At 42.3% G+C, this 15,958-nt stretch overlaps 1 protein-coding gene across 2 annotated transcripts in view; it reads left to right on the top strand.

The window, feature by feature from the left end:
- Positions 1–5,943, top strand: part of LOC121277296 (beta-1,4-galactosyltransferase 1-like) — a 58,898-nt gene extending 52,955 nt beyond the window's left edge. For both annotated transcript variants that reach the window (XM_041186578.1, XM_041186577.1), the window contains one exon: positions 368–5,943. In XM_041186578.1, coding sequence (XP_041042512.1) covers positions 368–515 — 148 coding nt within the window. In that variant the 3' untranslated portion in view covers positions 516–5,943. The remainder of the gene's footprint in view (positions 1–367) is intronic.
- Positions 5,944–15,958: the final 10,015 nt, after the last annotated feature.

Here is a 15,958-nt window from a genome sequence, read left to right as displayed (position 1 = left end):
CAAATTTCTACATTTCCTCAATAGGCTTTTCTAACAAGCCCCTGTGAGACACCTTGTCTAGTGCCTTCTGAAAATCCATACACACTATATCTACTGCATTCCTCATGTCTATCCAGTTGGTCACCTTTTCAAAATAGCTATATTTTTCAAGTACCTTTTAATAGTCTATCCTGACATTTCTTGATTATCCCATGCATTTCTAAATACTAGATAAGATGAGTCTTACAGTGCAAAGACAATGGCCCGAACAGCAATACAGATGCACCTTTTCCACTTAAGTGTGAATTCTAGGGTGTGTAAATTTTAGCAGTTAGAAATGAGATCTTATTAATGTGCTAGTTGGTTATTCTGAAACATTTGCTTGCAGGTTTAACAGAATTAGTCAAACGAGGCAGACAATGCAACATGACGGTTTAAATTCACTCGTGTATAAGGTATTAGAAGTCAAGAAATATCCGCTGTACACCTTTATTGATGTGGATATTGGTGGGCCTGGAAGACCTCCTTCAAGATAACAAAAGTGGTGAAGAACTTCCTGAAGAAAAGATGAACTAAACCTCATTTCTTAAATTCATGCTACCTACCATATGTGCCTTATTCAGTTACTTTCATATGCTGCATTTCCTCCTTGTATTTATCAAAGTTGATGTTGAAATCAAATTACGTGTGGGATTTCTTCGCCTTAATTCCGAGAATTTGAACATCATGCGTTTTCAAAATTACACTCTTATATCTCAAAACTATTTTTGCATGCAGGTTTTTAAAATGATCTTGCATTATGTTTCCTCATCCAGTTTTGACTTTCAGACTCTCAGGAACATACTGTCATTGTTCTAAATGTGTTACATTTTTTTCAGTCATTCATCAGCTGAGGCATCATACGTTCTGTCTTGTGGATAGCTTTAGAAACATTGCTAATTTATTTGTAATCCTGATTTTGTTTTGTGTGTGTGCCTACACTAATGACTAGAAAATGTGATGCCTGAAATGTGATACAAACCCAGCAGAATCAAGCCGTGCTACCAAGTTGCCAATGAATTACATTTTACTGTTATAAGACTTTTGGCTAGGAGGATTGGTTTTCTCCTAACAGTACAATCCATTCAGCTTTAAATCTGAAGAGCTACATCTCATCTGAATTCAGCTATCCACTGTGAAGTTCCACTGTTGCGAAGATGACTTCAACTCACTGGGGAGTCTGGCTCCTGAGTTAATGCCTAGATTAGATAGCTAATTTTTCTTTTTGCATGTTCTCAGGATGTGAACAGTCCTGACAAGGTCCAATTTATTGCCAACCCCTAGTTCTGATGGGCCTTCTCCTTGAATTACTAGTCTTGTAATGGTGCTCCTACAACTGTTAGGTAGGATATTCCAGGATATTGATTCAATGACAATGGTGATGTATATCCATATCCGGAATGTATGAGTTGAAAGTGATGGTGTTTCAATCCCATTCAATTTTGAGGCTGATGTCCCCTGAAACTGCTTTGTATCAATATGAAAATGCTAGTTTAGTTTTAGTAACACATTTGAAAAGCAAATGGAAGGGCACTTTTACCCATGCCCTGTTTCTTGGTCTGGTTGGCTGGAAACAGTATACATCAAAAACTAATAGAAGGATTTCAATGAAACTTGATACGCAGGGTATGGCCCAAGGAAGAACTGATTAGTTTTTGGCAATGTTACAAATCCGGATCCTGCGAATTTTGTAAAGGATCCCTTAACATTGGGGAAATGGATGAATTGACTATTTTTAGAATGTTGTGGATTTATTGTTTTAGAATATTGTGGGTTGTCTTCACTGATGTGATACAATTTGTAACAGCTGTCAAAATGTGAGCACAGTTTTCAGTGCAGGTTGTTGGATATGGATTGGCCTGAAGCCAGTGAGATGGAAGCTCATAATAAAAAGATTCATTTTTTTTCAGCTTTGTAGTTACAGAGCATCAACCAGACAGGGAAAAGCCTTGAGGAAGAGCTTTATAATTGCAGTGTTGAGTTAACGTAGCATGGGGGAGGTATGCTCCCCACTGACTGTCCTCTTTACTTGTTATGCCTGGTTCCATCTGTCTCATTCACGCAAATACTTATATGCTATTCTCTTCATTCACACAGGCACAATGCGTGGACACTTGCACACCGCATATGCTGTGGTGCGGCCCTTAAAAACTGTGGGCTGGATTTTATAGCCGCAAATTGTGCAGGCTGCCCCCCCCCCCCCCCCCGGCATGAATCTAAAAGCATTAAAATACTGCGTAATGGCATTGGGTTGGTAATACGGTGTCATTGCGATATTACAGAAGGCAAGGGGTCATGGAAATGGGAAACCTGCCTGCCATTTTGAAAAAACCAATTAACAAGCTATAGAGTTTGTTAAAGAGCCAATTATATGCAATTTTTCATTGCGTGATATTTTTTTTGGGCATTGGCAGCAAAAGGTTTGGTAATGCTTTACAGTGACAAGACGGCACAAAAGTGGAAGATACGGCCTGATACCGGGACCATGGCTGCATGTAGTAGCATAGTCTGCTGGTGAGGGTGACAGCATCTTTATGATTTTGGACTTAATTTATTAACTTTTTTCAACCTGCATGAGAAAAATAGGTTGGGAGGCAGGGGATCTTTAAATCTGTAGGCATGACCGACTTCCTCTTAATAATACAACGCCCTCTTAATAATACAACGCCTCTGCCTAGACTCCCAATTTGGCACAGAACCCTCTTCACACCGCTTATTGGCCACCTTCCTGCCGGACAGTCACTAATTGGCTGTTGAACACTTGATTTGCAAATCTAAGGCGGCGGGGCAGGAGTGAGCAGACCACTCAATTTCCATTTCACCTCCTTCACCCCACCGAAAACAGTAAAATCCAGCCTCATGTATGCCTGCACGCACAAACTGCATGAACATGTGCGCATACGCACATAGTAGTATGTTGCTTTTTCTTTAAATGCAAATGAAATTGAATTGTCGCCACTTTTAACCAAAGAATATGATTCAGATGATATTTTTGATGCAGCTTGCTAAATATATATCCTTTGACCCCAGACTGAGTGTTGTCCAAAGCTTAAAGAGTAGGAGATTTGAATAGGATGTGCCTTACATTACCAGGGTAATGGCAAAGGGCCTTGAGTGGGATTATCAGTCCAAAATTGGATTATGGCCAATGTACCATCAAGGAAGTTGCCAGCATTTATGGCAGTAACACAAGTTGCTGCAGCAATGCCAGCAAACAGGAATTTGTTACATACCACTGCTATTCCTGGAAACTTCTTCCAGAAAATTATATTGCTAGAAATTTTCTCTTGTGTAGAAGTTTAAACGCAGTTAACTCCCTGATATTAGACCATATCCTCTCTATAATATCTTGTAGTCATTAGCTGACCTTGGATGAAAGACTAACTTGACAGTTGAGGCAGTTCACAATGGTAACCTGGCATTTTTTAATTACCTATATCTGTATGTGGCTGATCTCCCAGTGTCACATTGGGGTCAGCTCATACTTGAATTATCCTGGCTTGTAGTCTGGCATTTCTGAATGTCTTGGCTGTTTATTCTGACTGTGGTTGTCAGCCTGCACACTTCTCTTCAGGATTCCTTCATTCTATTTTTGAGGCAGCAATTTTTGCACAAACTGAAGGGACTTGCCCTAAAACGTACTGGTTCATCAGGATGCTTTAAATCTAGGTTTGCTTAGCTACTGAGAACCAAGGATGCAGAAAAATTTGAGTTAAACAAATACATGCAGGGCAGAGTTAATACTGAAATCTTATTTCAGGAGTGAGTAATGGGATTTGCATTGGCATTTGTAAAATGTCTCATTTAAACCATTTGTAGGTTTTGGGTCTTTTGATTATGGTTAGGTTCTTGACTGTATCTACCAGTTGTCAATTGCAGCAGAAGGTGCAATTGCCTGTCATTGCACCTGGCATAAAACAAAACAGGCTACATCATTAAAGTAAACAAGAACCACATGAATTCTCAAGGGGAAAGCTTTGTAGTACACATCCACTATCTTTGGAGCTTTTCTTTCTTTAGCCCCAAGGACCTTAGAAGTGTATAGCACAGGAGGGGGCCATTCAACCCGCCGGGCTGAATTTTAACTCTCAAAAATGGGGAAGGGGAGATGGTGGATCATGTCAGAAGTTTAAAATGCAGGCAATCTGAAAAAAGAACCCAACCTGGCCACTGGTAGTTTTAACAGGTGGTCTGAGGGGCAGGTGAGCAACTTGCTTGCATGAAGCAGGTTGGAGGTTTAAATATTATAATAAGACTGCATGTATTCATTTTAACATCATTATAGTTTGAGGCAGCAGAGTTTCTTGGGTCTCAGGAAACTTGGCAGCTTAGAGGAGGGATGAACGGGTAAATGCCATTACTTGAGGGACAGACAAGAAGAGCAGGAGTGCTTCTTCAAGCCCAACGAGCTACCCTGTAGCAACACATACTGGCAAGATGTCTGCTCCCCCATAATCACCGTTAAACTCTATCCCTTTCCCACCATGACCACCATCTGTTCCCCTGCCTTGACTGCTGTCTGCTCCACCCCTCCGAACTGAGTGGCAGAGTCAGATGCTTCCATTTGTTTCAACTTCTTTAAACCATTGTTCAAGGTTTTTTGAAGCAGTGACATTGAGAGTCCAAGTATCAATTCTATGTTACACTGAGTATCCAGTCTGAGCTGTTAAGAGCAGAGGGTAGTGTGGAGCAGAATCAGATTAGAATCTTCTAGAAAGCTGTTCTCCCACTTTCTAAAATGCAACAAAAATGTGAACTAAGAGGGAGGATATTTCACAGGCAACAAATGAAGAAAAGTGAAGAAATGGTGTTACCATATATGCAGACATGGGCAACCAGAATAAAATGTTAATGAAGAAAAGCCTGCAGTTTTGATGCATGAACCATTTGTTGTGTTTATTCGAGCTTGAGGAAAATAGGAACAGAAGGGATCATTGCAATCCTTTGAGCCAATCCCAAGAGTAAAAGTATGCCATGTCTTATTTTGCAATTGCTCCTTTCACAAAAATATTTTCCAGCTCCCTCTTGAATTTGCAGGCACCTTTCCCTCCATAACCTCTTGGCCAGCCCATTCCATACATTCACCATCCTCTGAAATAGCTAAACCTAAACTCGTTTGAGTTTTAGTCTCTGCCCCGGTTACAGTTTTGGTTGTGCCAGGTTTGTATTTTATACGTGCCTTATTCTTGTAAACCTTGATCTGTTCTCTCCAAAATTTCCTATTTTCAGTATAATATTGCCAGTTTCTTCAGTAGCTAAAGTTAATTTCTGCCATCAGTTTATTTGCCTTTTAATGAGAACAAAAGCAATAGGAGCTGGAGTAGGTCATTTAGTCTTTCGAGTCTGTTCTGCCGTTCAACAAGATCATGGCCAATCTTCTACCTCAACTCCACCTTCCCACACTAATCTCATATCCCTTAATTCATTTGGAATGCAAAGATTCTCAGCCCTTTGAAGAAATTCCTCCTCAACTCAGTCATGAATTGTTGACCCCTTTATTCTGAACTGTGACCCTACGCTCTAGATTCCAAAGCCTCTTTAAAGCCAGGATGTCACCACTCTAATTTGATGTATGCAGCCCCATGTAATGTTTCTAACACAGACCTATGAGACACTATTCATTTTTTTCATCCTAATGCAGCCCCATGTCGAACTGTTCTTTGCAATGTCCCAAAATTAGTTGTGTTCCTCAGATGAAGGATGGCTGTGCTTTTGGAGTGAAATTCTTGTCCTGATATCAAACATTGACTTGTCAGATGCAGAGCAGAATTCTTTACATGAGCCTATTGCAAAAGCATATACTTCAATTCTTGCAACTATTCAGTCTAACAATGTTTTACAAAAAAACAATTTGTGCAATAATTATTTATACTGTGGACATTTGTATTTTGTATTGAATCATTTTGAAATACAATTTGTTTGCAAGACAGTGTGTTTGTACATAATTTGACTTTTGAGCCCAGTGCTGTCCATCTTTTTAAAAAAAAAAGCTCAATATTAAATACTAAGGTTTTAAATACTAGCTGTCAGAAAACATTTTGACTTTTATCAGATTTTTGTTTAGCATCAACTTGTTTTATTGGACTTTTATGATGAGTTGAATTCTGTAATGAATAATTGCCTCAATTTATTTAAAATTTTGAATGAACTGAAAAACTCTGATTTTGGAGAGATTAAGCGCACAGTACTACTTTATAACAGAAGCCTTTTAAACATCTCCCATTTGTTCCTGTTAAATCACTGCTGTAATGCAATGCAAATTATTATTCTGCTGCTAGATGCAGCTATGTGGAACATCAAGGTCATGAGGTCCAATTGTGAAGTCATTTATATACAATTTGTTACTAAGTAGATCAAGGTCAATTAAAGAACAGAGGAAAAAACAGGAATGATAATTTCCTGTACAAATGGTTAATTTGACCTATATCAATGGTTGTATTCTTCACAAGCCTGCACCCACTCTCGAATTGCCTTTTCTCACCCTCCCTTATCCTGTTACCTTCTCCCTCTTGTATGCATCAAGCGTCCCCTTAAATGGCAAGCATTCAGAAATGTGCATTTCTAGCACCATGAACTACGTGTTTTGAGGTATAATATGAAACGCTGCAGATAGAATGATTCTGCTGTGTTCTGTTATTCTCTCCTCGATTTCTTCTTTATCCTATTAAGTTTTCTCCACTGTGGTGAAGGACAAAATTTGTGCTTGTGTAAGGCTTTACTCTCAGGACTTTCTGTCTCTGACCTGTCTTTTTTTGTCTCAACAGTCTTTGATCACTTTCCATGCTCAGTCATGTGGAATTTCTTTTCTTTCCTATAAGTTTACAAATTAGAGGCCTTTAACAGTCTTGAAACTTCTTGGAGGGAGTTTCAACAGTATTTTCTGAATATTGCTGTCTAAACCATCCAAAATGGGTTAACCCTTTCCTTTAGAACCTAATCCAAAGTTACATTTTTTTTTCAGGCTAGGGCTGTGAATACCGTGGAGATATAAAATTTGAAGTCAATTGATGTTTACAATCAGTTTTGCAAACCTTTGCACTTTGGAATTAAATATGCAAGTTTTGTATTTTGAAAAATGGTAATGGGTTTCAATTTTCCTTTTCCAGAAGGACCAAAGTACAAAATTAGCATAGCTTTTAATAAAAGAATCTACCAATATTTGTCAAAGCATGTTCAGCAAGTAAATAAATTTTTTTTGTAACTGACAACTTTATCTGTCTTGTTTCAAAAACCATCGTCACAGTTATTGTTTCAAATATGAATGCAGTACTGAGGACGTGCTATACTGTCAGACATACTGGGCTGGATTTTCACCATCGAGGCGGGTAGCTTGAGTCAAAAGTTCCCAGCTCAGTCCACCCACCTCGGAGGAGGGTGGGGGGGCCTGACTGGATTCTGAATTGTTGCTCCAGGGGTGTGTGGGAATTGACATGTGTGGCATGGAGTTGGGCCTGCCACTCCCAGGATGCAGATTGGAGATGGCCAAAGGGGCAGCCAAATGGCAAGACTTCTTAAAAGGTGCAACTCAATTCTCTGGGACTTTACCAGTTGTTTTGTTAAAATATTAGGCCCTCGCACCTCTTCACCCACTCCCCATACCCCATCCATGCCAGCCCATGTTCTCTACCCACACTCCATGGCCCCTCATACCCTCCACACCAACTCAGGCCCTCAACCACCCCCAAAGGCCCCTCATACCCTTCATGCCAACTCATCGAACTTCCATTCCCATTCATTCTATAAAGTTTTACTTTGAACAGATGGGAAAACATTGCTTGATAGCTTTACAAGCTTTTTTTGTGTGATCTATCTTGTCATTGACTCAATGTTTATTTACACAGATAGAGTTATCAAGTTCTTATAGTTTCTGTTATCAATGCTTTAAAGGTCTGGCTGATAATTTTACAGCACTGCAGCAGCAGTTTCTTTTAAAGAAAATTATGGCTTTTTTAGGCAGTTAAACAAGCTGCTGTTACTCTAGGGTTAACTTTCTGTACAGTGTGTTTACTGTGTGATTGGGCATGGAGGGTATAGGGGCCATTGGGGGTGGGTGGGGGCATGAGTTGACATGGCATGCTTAAGACTGTTTGAAATTATTTTTCAAAAATTCCCGCATCCAGAGTATTGTATTGCTCACAACTCCCCTTGGGGAGCTGTGAACCACAAGTTCTTGAGAAGCCGGCCTGACTCCCAAGGTTGGGAATGAGCCCGCACACTTCTAAGCCAGTGAAAATTGTCAGGGGGAGGAGGGGGGGGGCGGGGAGGTGCATGGAGGAAGAGGGTGTGGGAATCTCCAATCAGGTCCCACCTGCCATTTTTTTTTTAAGGTTTGTGGTGACTCCATGACTTGGCAAAAATCCAGCGCACTGTTTTAGGAACATGAGTAGGTCATTTAGCCCCTCCTACCTTTTCCTCCTTTCAAAACCACTCATTTTCCTGTATCTTGTCTAACCTTTGCATTTAATCACTTGACAACTTTTACTGGGAGCTGACACACAACCCCCACTAAAATCTTATTGAACCTCCTGATGCCCAAAGGAAAACACCCTCCTCAAAGAACACCACGGACTGCCAGCTAACAAAGCACTCCCACTGAAACAAGTTCTATACCCTACAAACTAACGGCAGTTCTATCTCTTCATTGCATACCTCCTGGTTGATTGCAAACATTATCCACTGCAATCTGGTAACTGACTAGAGTGGTAAAGTCCCAGGTTTCAACCTTTCACAAAATATACGGACAACTCTCAACTGCCCGAGGACAGGCCAGGGAAGATGCGGCTACGAGTGGAACGTGAACAGCTCAAATTGTGACATCCAAGTCAGACCGCTGCCCACGTACTGCACTTCTGTCCTGAGAGATCCATTCCTGACAGTATCACAACCATTCATGTGCATCAGCTGAAGTAATTGAATGGATTGTCAATCTCGACATCAAACTATAACTGCTTCCCCAGCCATATGAATAAAGAAACCCTGCAATCTTAAATCATTTTCTATTTTTTAATTCTACCCATAAAGTGGCTGCGTAGCTCAGTTGGCTAGTGTGGTTTCAGAATAAAGCCAACAGGATCTGTTCATATCCCTCTATCATTTTTGCTATATTCCCTGTAAGTTTTATAACTAATACATTTAGTTCCCAGGCCTAACCACCTTGCAGCCATGTCACATTAATAGCTAGTGTGTCATACTCTCCAAGTTGAACTTGCATGTGCAATTCATTCAATTTGCTCCTTATACTCCTGGTGTTTGTATAAACGATGCTTATTTGGGCCACAAACCAAACCTGTTCTGCTCTAATGTTTTATACATGCATTTCTTATTTCTCCTGATTTTATTGTTTTTTGAAATTTCCTTTTGCTTGCACTGCTTAAACTGTTACACTCTCTTCCCTTTTGTTTGATTTCAAACTACACTGTAACCTCTCAAATCTGGAATGCTGGGGACCAGGGTATTTGTGAATTTTCTCGATTTTGGAATAATATTAGAATGCCTAACCACAAGTGAACTGAATATATATGCCTGAGACATTTTAAAATTTCATTCATGGGATGTGGGTGTCGCTGGCTAGGTCAGCATTTATTGCCCAACCCTAATTGCCCTTGAGAAGGTGGTGGTGAGTTGCCTTCTTGAATTGTTGCTTTCCATGTGGTGTAGGTACACCCACAGTGCTGTGAGTGAGGGAGGGAGGTCTAGGAAGGAATGGCGATATAATTCCAAGTCAGGATGGTGAATGGCTTGGAGGGGAACTTGCAGGTGGTAGTGTTCCCATTTGTCTGCTGCCCTTGTCCTTCTAGATGGTAGAAGTCATGGGTTTGGAAGGTGCTGTCAAAGGAGCCTTGGTTAATTCCTGCAGTGCATCTAGTAGGCTGCTGCTGTGCGTCGGTGGTGGAGGGAGTGAATGTTTGTGGATGAGGTGCCAATCAAGTGGGCTGCTTTGTCCTAGAAAAAGTGATGAAACATAGAGCAGTAATAAAATGTTTTAATCAATACAGAATAGTGATGAAACACTAGATAGCAGTAATAAGAATTCTCAGATGCCATGGTTCACAAAAACCAAACTATATCCTGGTTCTGCTCCAAAGCACAAAGCTGCAAACAGACTGAGTCTAGGAGATGACAAGTCATGGGTGGGGGAAATGCAGTGACTGTAGCATGGAAAACAGGAAACAATCAATAGCCTCTGTTAACTATCTTGCCTCATATTACTAAACAGTTCCCAAACTGTGGGTCGCAAGCCCTTTTGGGATTGCAGAGAGAGATTTTGGTGTTGCTGACATTTTTTAAACATTTCCTGTTGTTTAAGAATCTCATTATTTAAACAATTTGCTAGATTTTCCTGACTTGCTTAAAAATTGAATTCAAATTTCCATACAGTTAGTCTCCAACACTATGCTTCAGCACCACAAGTGGCCACTCCTGGAATTAGGACACTGAACACATCAAGAGACTTGGTTGGAAACGTGCATAGGTGAAATCAAGGCATTGGAGAGAGCGCAGAAACCTCCGAACAACTCAATTACCTGACTTTCGAAGCACCACCTGCCTCACGTGGTAAAGTCTGCAGATCGCACATTGGACTTAGCAGCCATCTTAGAACCCATTGAACTGGAGTGGAAGCAAGTCATTCTTGACACAATTGAATGCTAAGAAGAAGGTTTCTAACCCCAGCACCAAAACATGAGCCCTAAGCATTAATTTGAACCACTAACCCTAAATGCTAAGCACTACCCCAACCCATAACTCATACAGTGGAAAAGTGCAATTGACATATCAGCACAAGCTGTATTATATTAAATCAGGAAGAGGCTTATAAAGTTTCCAAAAAAGGTAGTAAGCTTGAGGACTGGGAGCATTTCAGAATTCAGCAAAAGAGGACCGAGAAACTGATAAAGAGAAAATAGAATATGAATGTAGACTAGCAAGAAACCAAAAATGGACTGTAAAAGCTTCTACAGGTATGTAAAAAGGAAAAGATAAGCAAGGACAAGTGTGGGTCCATTACAGGCAGAGAGAGGAGTTTAGAATGGAGAATAGGGCAATGGCAAAGAAGTTAAATAATTACATTGTGTCTGTTTTCACAGAATAAGATGCAAGAAATCTCCCAGAAATAATAGCAAACCAAGGGACTAGTGTGAATGAGAAACTGAAGGAAATTAGTATTAGTAAAAAAAAAAATTGGAGAAATTAATGGGACTGTAAGTTGGTAAATCCCTTGTACCCAATGATCTACATCCCGGCGTGTTGAAAGAGATGGCTATCGGGATAGTGAACGCATTGGTGGTCATCTTTCAAAATTCTGCAGATTGAAAGGTAGCAAACGTAACCCCACTGTTTAAGAAAGGACAGAGAGAGAAAACCGTGAACTACAGACCTGCTAGTCTGACGTCAGTAGTAGGGAAAATAGTAGAATCTATTATAAAGGATGTGATAACTGTGAAACTTCAAAAATAATGATCTGATTGAGCAGTGTTAACATGAATTTATGAAAGGGAAATCATGTTTGACAGACTTGTTGGAGATTTTTAAGGATGTTACCAGCAGTATAGATAAGGGGAAGCCAGTGGATATGGTGTATTTGGATTTTCAGAAAGCTTTTGGTAAGGTGCCACACAGGTCAGTAAGAGCACATGGCAAAGAGGGTGTAATATATTGGCATAGATTGAGGATTGGTTAAAAGACAGAAAACAGAGTGGAATAAATAGTTCATTCTCAGATTGGCAGGCTGTGACTAGTGAGGTACCACAAGGATCAGTACATGGGCCCTAGCTGTTCACAATCTATATCAATGATTTGAACGTAGGGACCAAATGTAATATTACCAAGTTACCGGACGACACAAAACTAAGTGGGAGTGAGAGTTGTGAGGAGGATGCACAGAGGCTTCAAGGGGATTTGAACAGGCTTAGTGACCATAAGATGTAGGAGCAGAAGTAGTCCATTCGGACCATCGAGTCTGCTGTGCCATTCAATGAGATCATGGCTGATCTGATAATCCTCAACTCCACTTTCCTGCCTTTTCCCCATAACCTGATTAAAATTATGTCTATCTCAGCCTTGAAAATACTTAATGACCCAGCCTCTACAGTCCTCTGTGGTAAAGAATTCCACAGTTTCATTATCCTCTGAGAGAAGAAATTCCTCCTTATCTCTGTTATAAATGGGTGGCCCCTTACTCTGAGATTAGGCCCTCTGGTCCTAGACTCCCCCACAAGGGGAAACAACCTCTCAGCATCTACCCTGTCAAGACCCCTAAGAAATCTTATGTGTTTCAATAAGGTCGCCTCTCATTCTTCTAAAGTCCAAGGAGTACAGGCCCGACCTACCCAACCCCTCCTCATAAGAAAATCCCTCCATACCCGGGGTCAACCATGAACCTTCTCTGGCCTGCTACCAATGCCAGTATATCTTTCCTTAGATAACAGGACCAAAACTGTTCACAATATTCTAGGTGTGGTCTAACTAGTGCCTTGTATAGTTTTAGCAAGACTTCCCTATTTTTATACTCCATTCCCTTTGTAATAAAGGCCAACTTTCCATTTGCCTTCCCTATTACCTGCTGAAATTGTATGCTAGCTTTTTGTGATTCATGCACGAGGGTCCCCACATCCCTCTGTGCTGCAGCTTCCTTCAGTCCTTTTCCATTTAAGTAATATTCAGCTCCTCTCTTCTTCCTGCCAAAGTGCATAACCTCACATTTTCCCGCATTATATTCTATCTGCCACGTTTTTGCCCACTCACTTAACCTGAGGATAAGTGCGAGGTTATCCACTTTGGCAAGAGAAATGGAGGCACAGAGTATTTGTTAAATAGTGAGAGATTGGGAATTGTTAATGTCCAAAGGGACCAAGGTGTCCTTGTTCATAAGTCACAAAAGGTTAATACGCAGGTGCAGCAAGCAATTAGGAAGGCAAATAGTATCTTGGCCTTTATTGCAAGAGGATTTGAGTATAGAAGTAAAGATGTCTTGCTGCAGTTGTCCAGAACCTTGGTTAGATTGCACCTGGAGTATTGTGTACAGTTTTGGTCTCCTTATCTTAGGAAAGATAAACTTGCCATAGAGGAGTGCAGTGAAGTTTCACCAGACTAACCCCTGTTTATGGTGGGACTGTCCCAAAAGGACAGATTGAGGAGACTGGGCCTGTATTCTCTAGAGTTTAGAAGAATAAGAGGTCTGATTCGCCCCCCAACATCCCCCCTCCGCCCCCGAATGTCCAATCCCCCCAACATCCCCCAGAATGTTCGACACCCAGCCCGTCCCAATGTCCAAAACCCTCCCCGCACCCCCTAAATCCTATTTACCCACCTTCTCCCTGGCATGTCAATTTTAATTGGACCTTTAAACTTACCTGCTTTTCAGCAGCTTGTGCTGTAAAAATGGGGGTGTGTCCCCTTCTTCAGTGCTGGACTGTGACGCTGGACTTCGGAGACAACTGCGCTGCCTGGATCTTGCCCAGCCTGAGTTGGAAGGTTGGGTAAGACAGACATTGAGGAAATTTGTCGTAGGTAAGTGGGCACAGAGTGGCAATCCAATCTTAATTGCCACTCTAAGGAAGTTACGGCCCATTATTTCATCTTTCTGGTTTAAAAAATGTTTTTTTTTGTTAAAGGTATGTCAGTTGACTCCTGTGATTCTGTTTAGTAGCCGCCCTCCACGTTTCAAAACAAAAAATAAAAGTTAGGATCTATCAGGCAGCGTTCCACTCTGGGATCCAGTAGTACCATCAACTGGGATTAACATTAGTAATCCATGGGGATGATGCCGTATTGCTGGTGGATGGCCTTTGATTCTCCCGCCCTGCCATGACCTCAGAGTTCCTTAACTCAGGGTGCCATATTTAAAGGCTGCTCCTGCACAGTGTTTGCACTCTCTCAGCCTAGGAAAGCAGCAGGAAGCAAATGGAATCCAAAGGGAGGAAGCATGTAGCCCGCGCCCAAATTTACTGATACTTCACTGGAGTGCCTGCTGGATGCAGTGGAAGCCTGCTGTAATGTCCTCTGCATCCCCCCCCCCCATTCTGGACACACAACTGCAAGCAAGTTGACCAATCCAGCTTGGGAGGTGGTGGCAGTAGTGGTCAGCGCCAAAGCACTGTGAAAGAAGACAGCCACCCAGTATACGAACAGGGTGAATGATCCCTTCCATTCCACCAGGGTAAGGATCCGACCTCATCACTTTCAACTCTCACACTCACAAGCCCATCATACATTCACAAGGATCTCATCCCTGGCACACAATTAAAAAGAGAGGTCCCATACCGGCGGAGGAGTCACTGAGATCAAGGTCCTCTCTGACTTTGGGAATAGAGCCATCCAACCGGCCCAGGGTGGGGGATATGGACTGTGGCTGTGCTGACAAAGTGAGGTCGGCGACACTCAACTAAGTGAGGATCCTGCACTACAATATCTGTCAGACAACCATATTGTGAGTGATGTCTCCTGTTTCACAGGCCCCTGCCATGCACTAAGTGTCTCTCCTTTCTTTCGCTGGCCCCACTGAAAGCTGCCGAAGTCGGGCATGAGCCAGGCCTTCAACTCCAGCCTCAAGGAAACCTGGGATGAGGAATCTGAGGGAAGCCATATTGAAGTCCCGTCACAACTCTCATCCACACCCTCCACCAGTACAGAGACACACACCTTGATGGGACCTAGTTCTTTTAGCCCATTTCGATCCATTCCCCCCACCCTACCCCCACCAGGGCCATCTGCCACTAGCTTGCTACCCTTAATGTCCCCATTAACACATCCTTTAGATAATATCATCACCGTCAACACTCCTTTGTCCTTTTGTCCATGACATCTTTGGCAGTCTCTTCTTGGCCTCACCTAGCACTGGCCCCCTATCAAGCTCTACCTGTCCCACCCCCCTCTACCAGCTTATATTTCATCTCATTTCTATATGTCTTAGTTCTGATGAAGGGTCATATGGACTCAAAACATCAATTGTACCCAACTCTCCACAGATGCTGTCAGACCTGCTGAGATTTTCCAGGTATTTTTGTTTTTATTTTAATTCTAGAGTAACCTTGAGGTCACAATCTCTTGAACACAGCGGACTATGTGATCCACAGCAGGCAGAGACAGGAACTTCCCAGGCTTCTGGCACATGGAGAGCTACTGGAAGCCAGAAATCTGCTGAGTCTGAGTCAGAGGATGAGGGTCTGGACTCGGTCCTAAATCAGCTGCTGGAGCTTCAGCAACAGTCAAGGAAATATCAGGAAGGGATGTCCGCTGCACCCCTTAGAATGCAAGGCACGATGGAGGAGTCCATCCACCTTCAATCCAAAGTGAAAGCCCCAGCATGCCAATACACTGGGAGTTTGGCAACCACCATGGAGACATTGGTCCAGGACATTGGTCCTGCATTGCTACATGCTACATCACTAAGGCCCTTGGTGGCATCCATCAGTGTCAACGCAAGAGGAGAAAAGGGCGTCTTAATCTCACTCCAGCTTCTCCTTCTCCTCAAGGAGTCAGCCAGGGGCCCTCAGGCACCCATAAGGAGGAGGACCAACAGCTCGACACCCTGGGGCCATCCACCCAGGTGACTCTTGGTGTGTCCAGCCGATCCAAATCCCTTCTTCCTATGACTCCATCAGCTCCAGCTCCATTGACCGAGAAAGGTGCAACTGGCCCACAGCAGGACCCCGAAAGCAGGCTGGGGCCCCCAGCTCTCAGCCCTCCAAAGGACACCCAAGGTCATCACAGACAGGGCGTAGCAGTCAGCAGGCTGCCTCCACCTCCACTGTGGATGTCGGGGGAGCACCAAGGCATGGCGGCAGGATAAGGAAAGTGAAGAAGATGTCGCTGCACAACATGAGCATGAGTGTTAAAAACTTGTAATGTTCACAAATGTAAATACATTCCCAATCATTTCATGTCTTCTTGTGTATACCCCTTCGTATGATGAGCTGTGTTAATGTCAATCAGGTGTGAAACC

The sequence above is a fragment of the Carcharodon carcharias genome, chromosome 4 (assembly GCF_017639515.1).
Source record: "Carcharodon carcharias isolate sCarCar2 chromosome 4, sCarCar2.pri, whole genome shotgun sequence".
Classification (NCBI taxonomy): Eukaryota; Metazoa; Chordata; class Chondrichthyes; order Lamniformes; family Lamnidae; genus Carcharodon; species Carcharodon carcharias.
The sequence above is the reverse complement of the archived record's forward strand: the minus strand, read 5'-3'. Positions and strand labels throughout refer to the sequence as shown.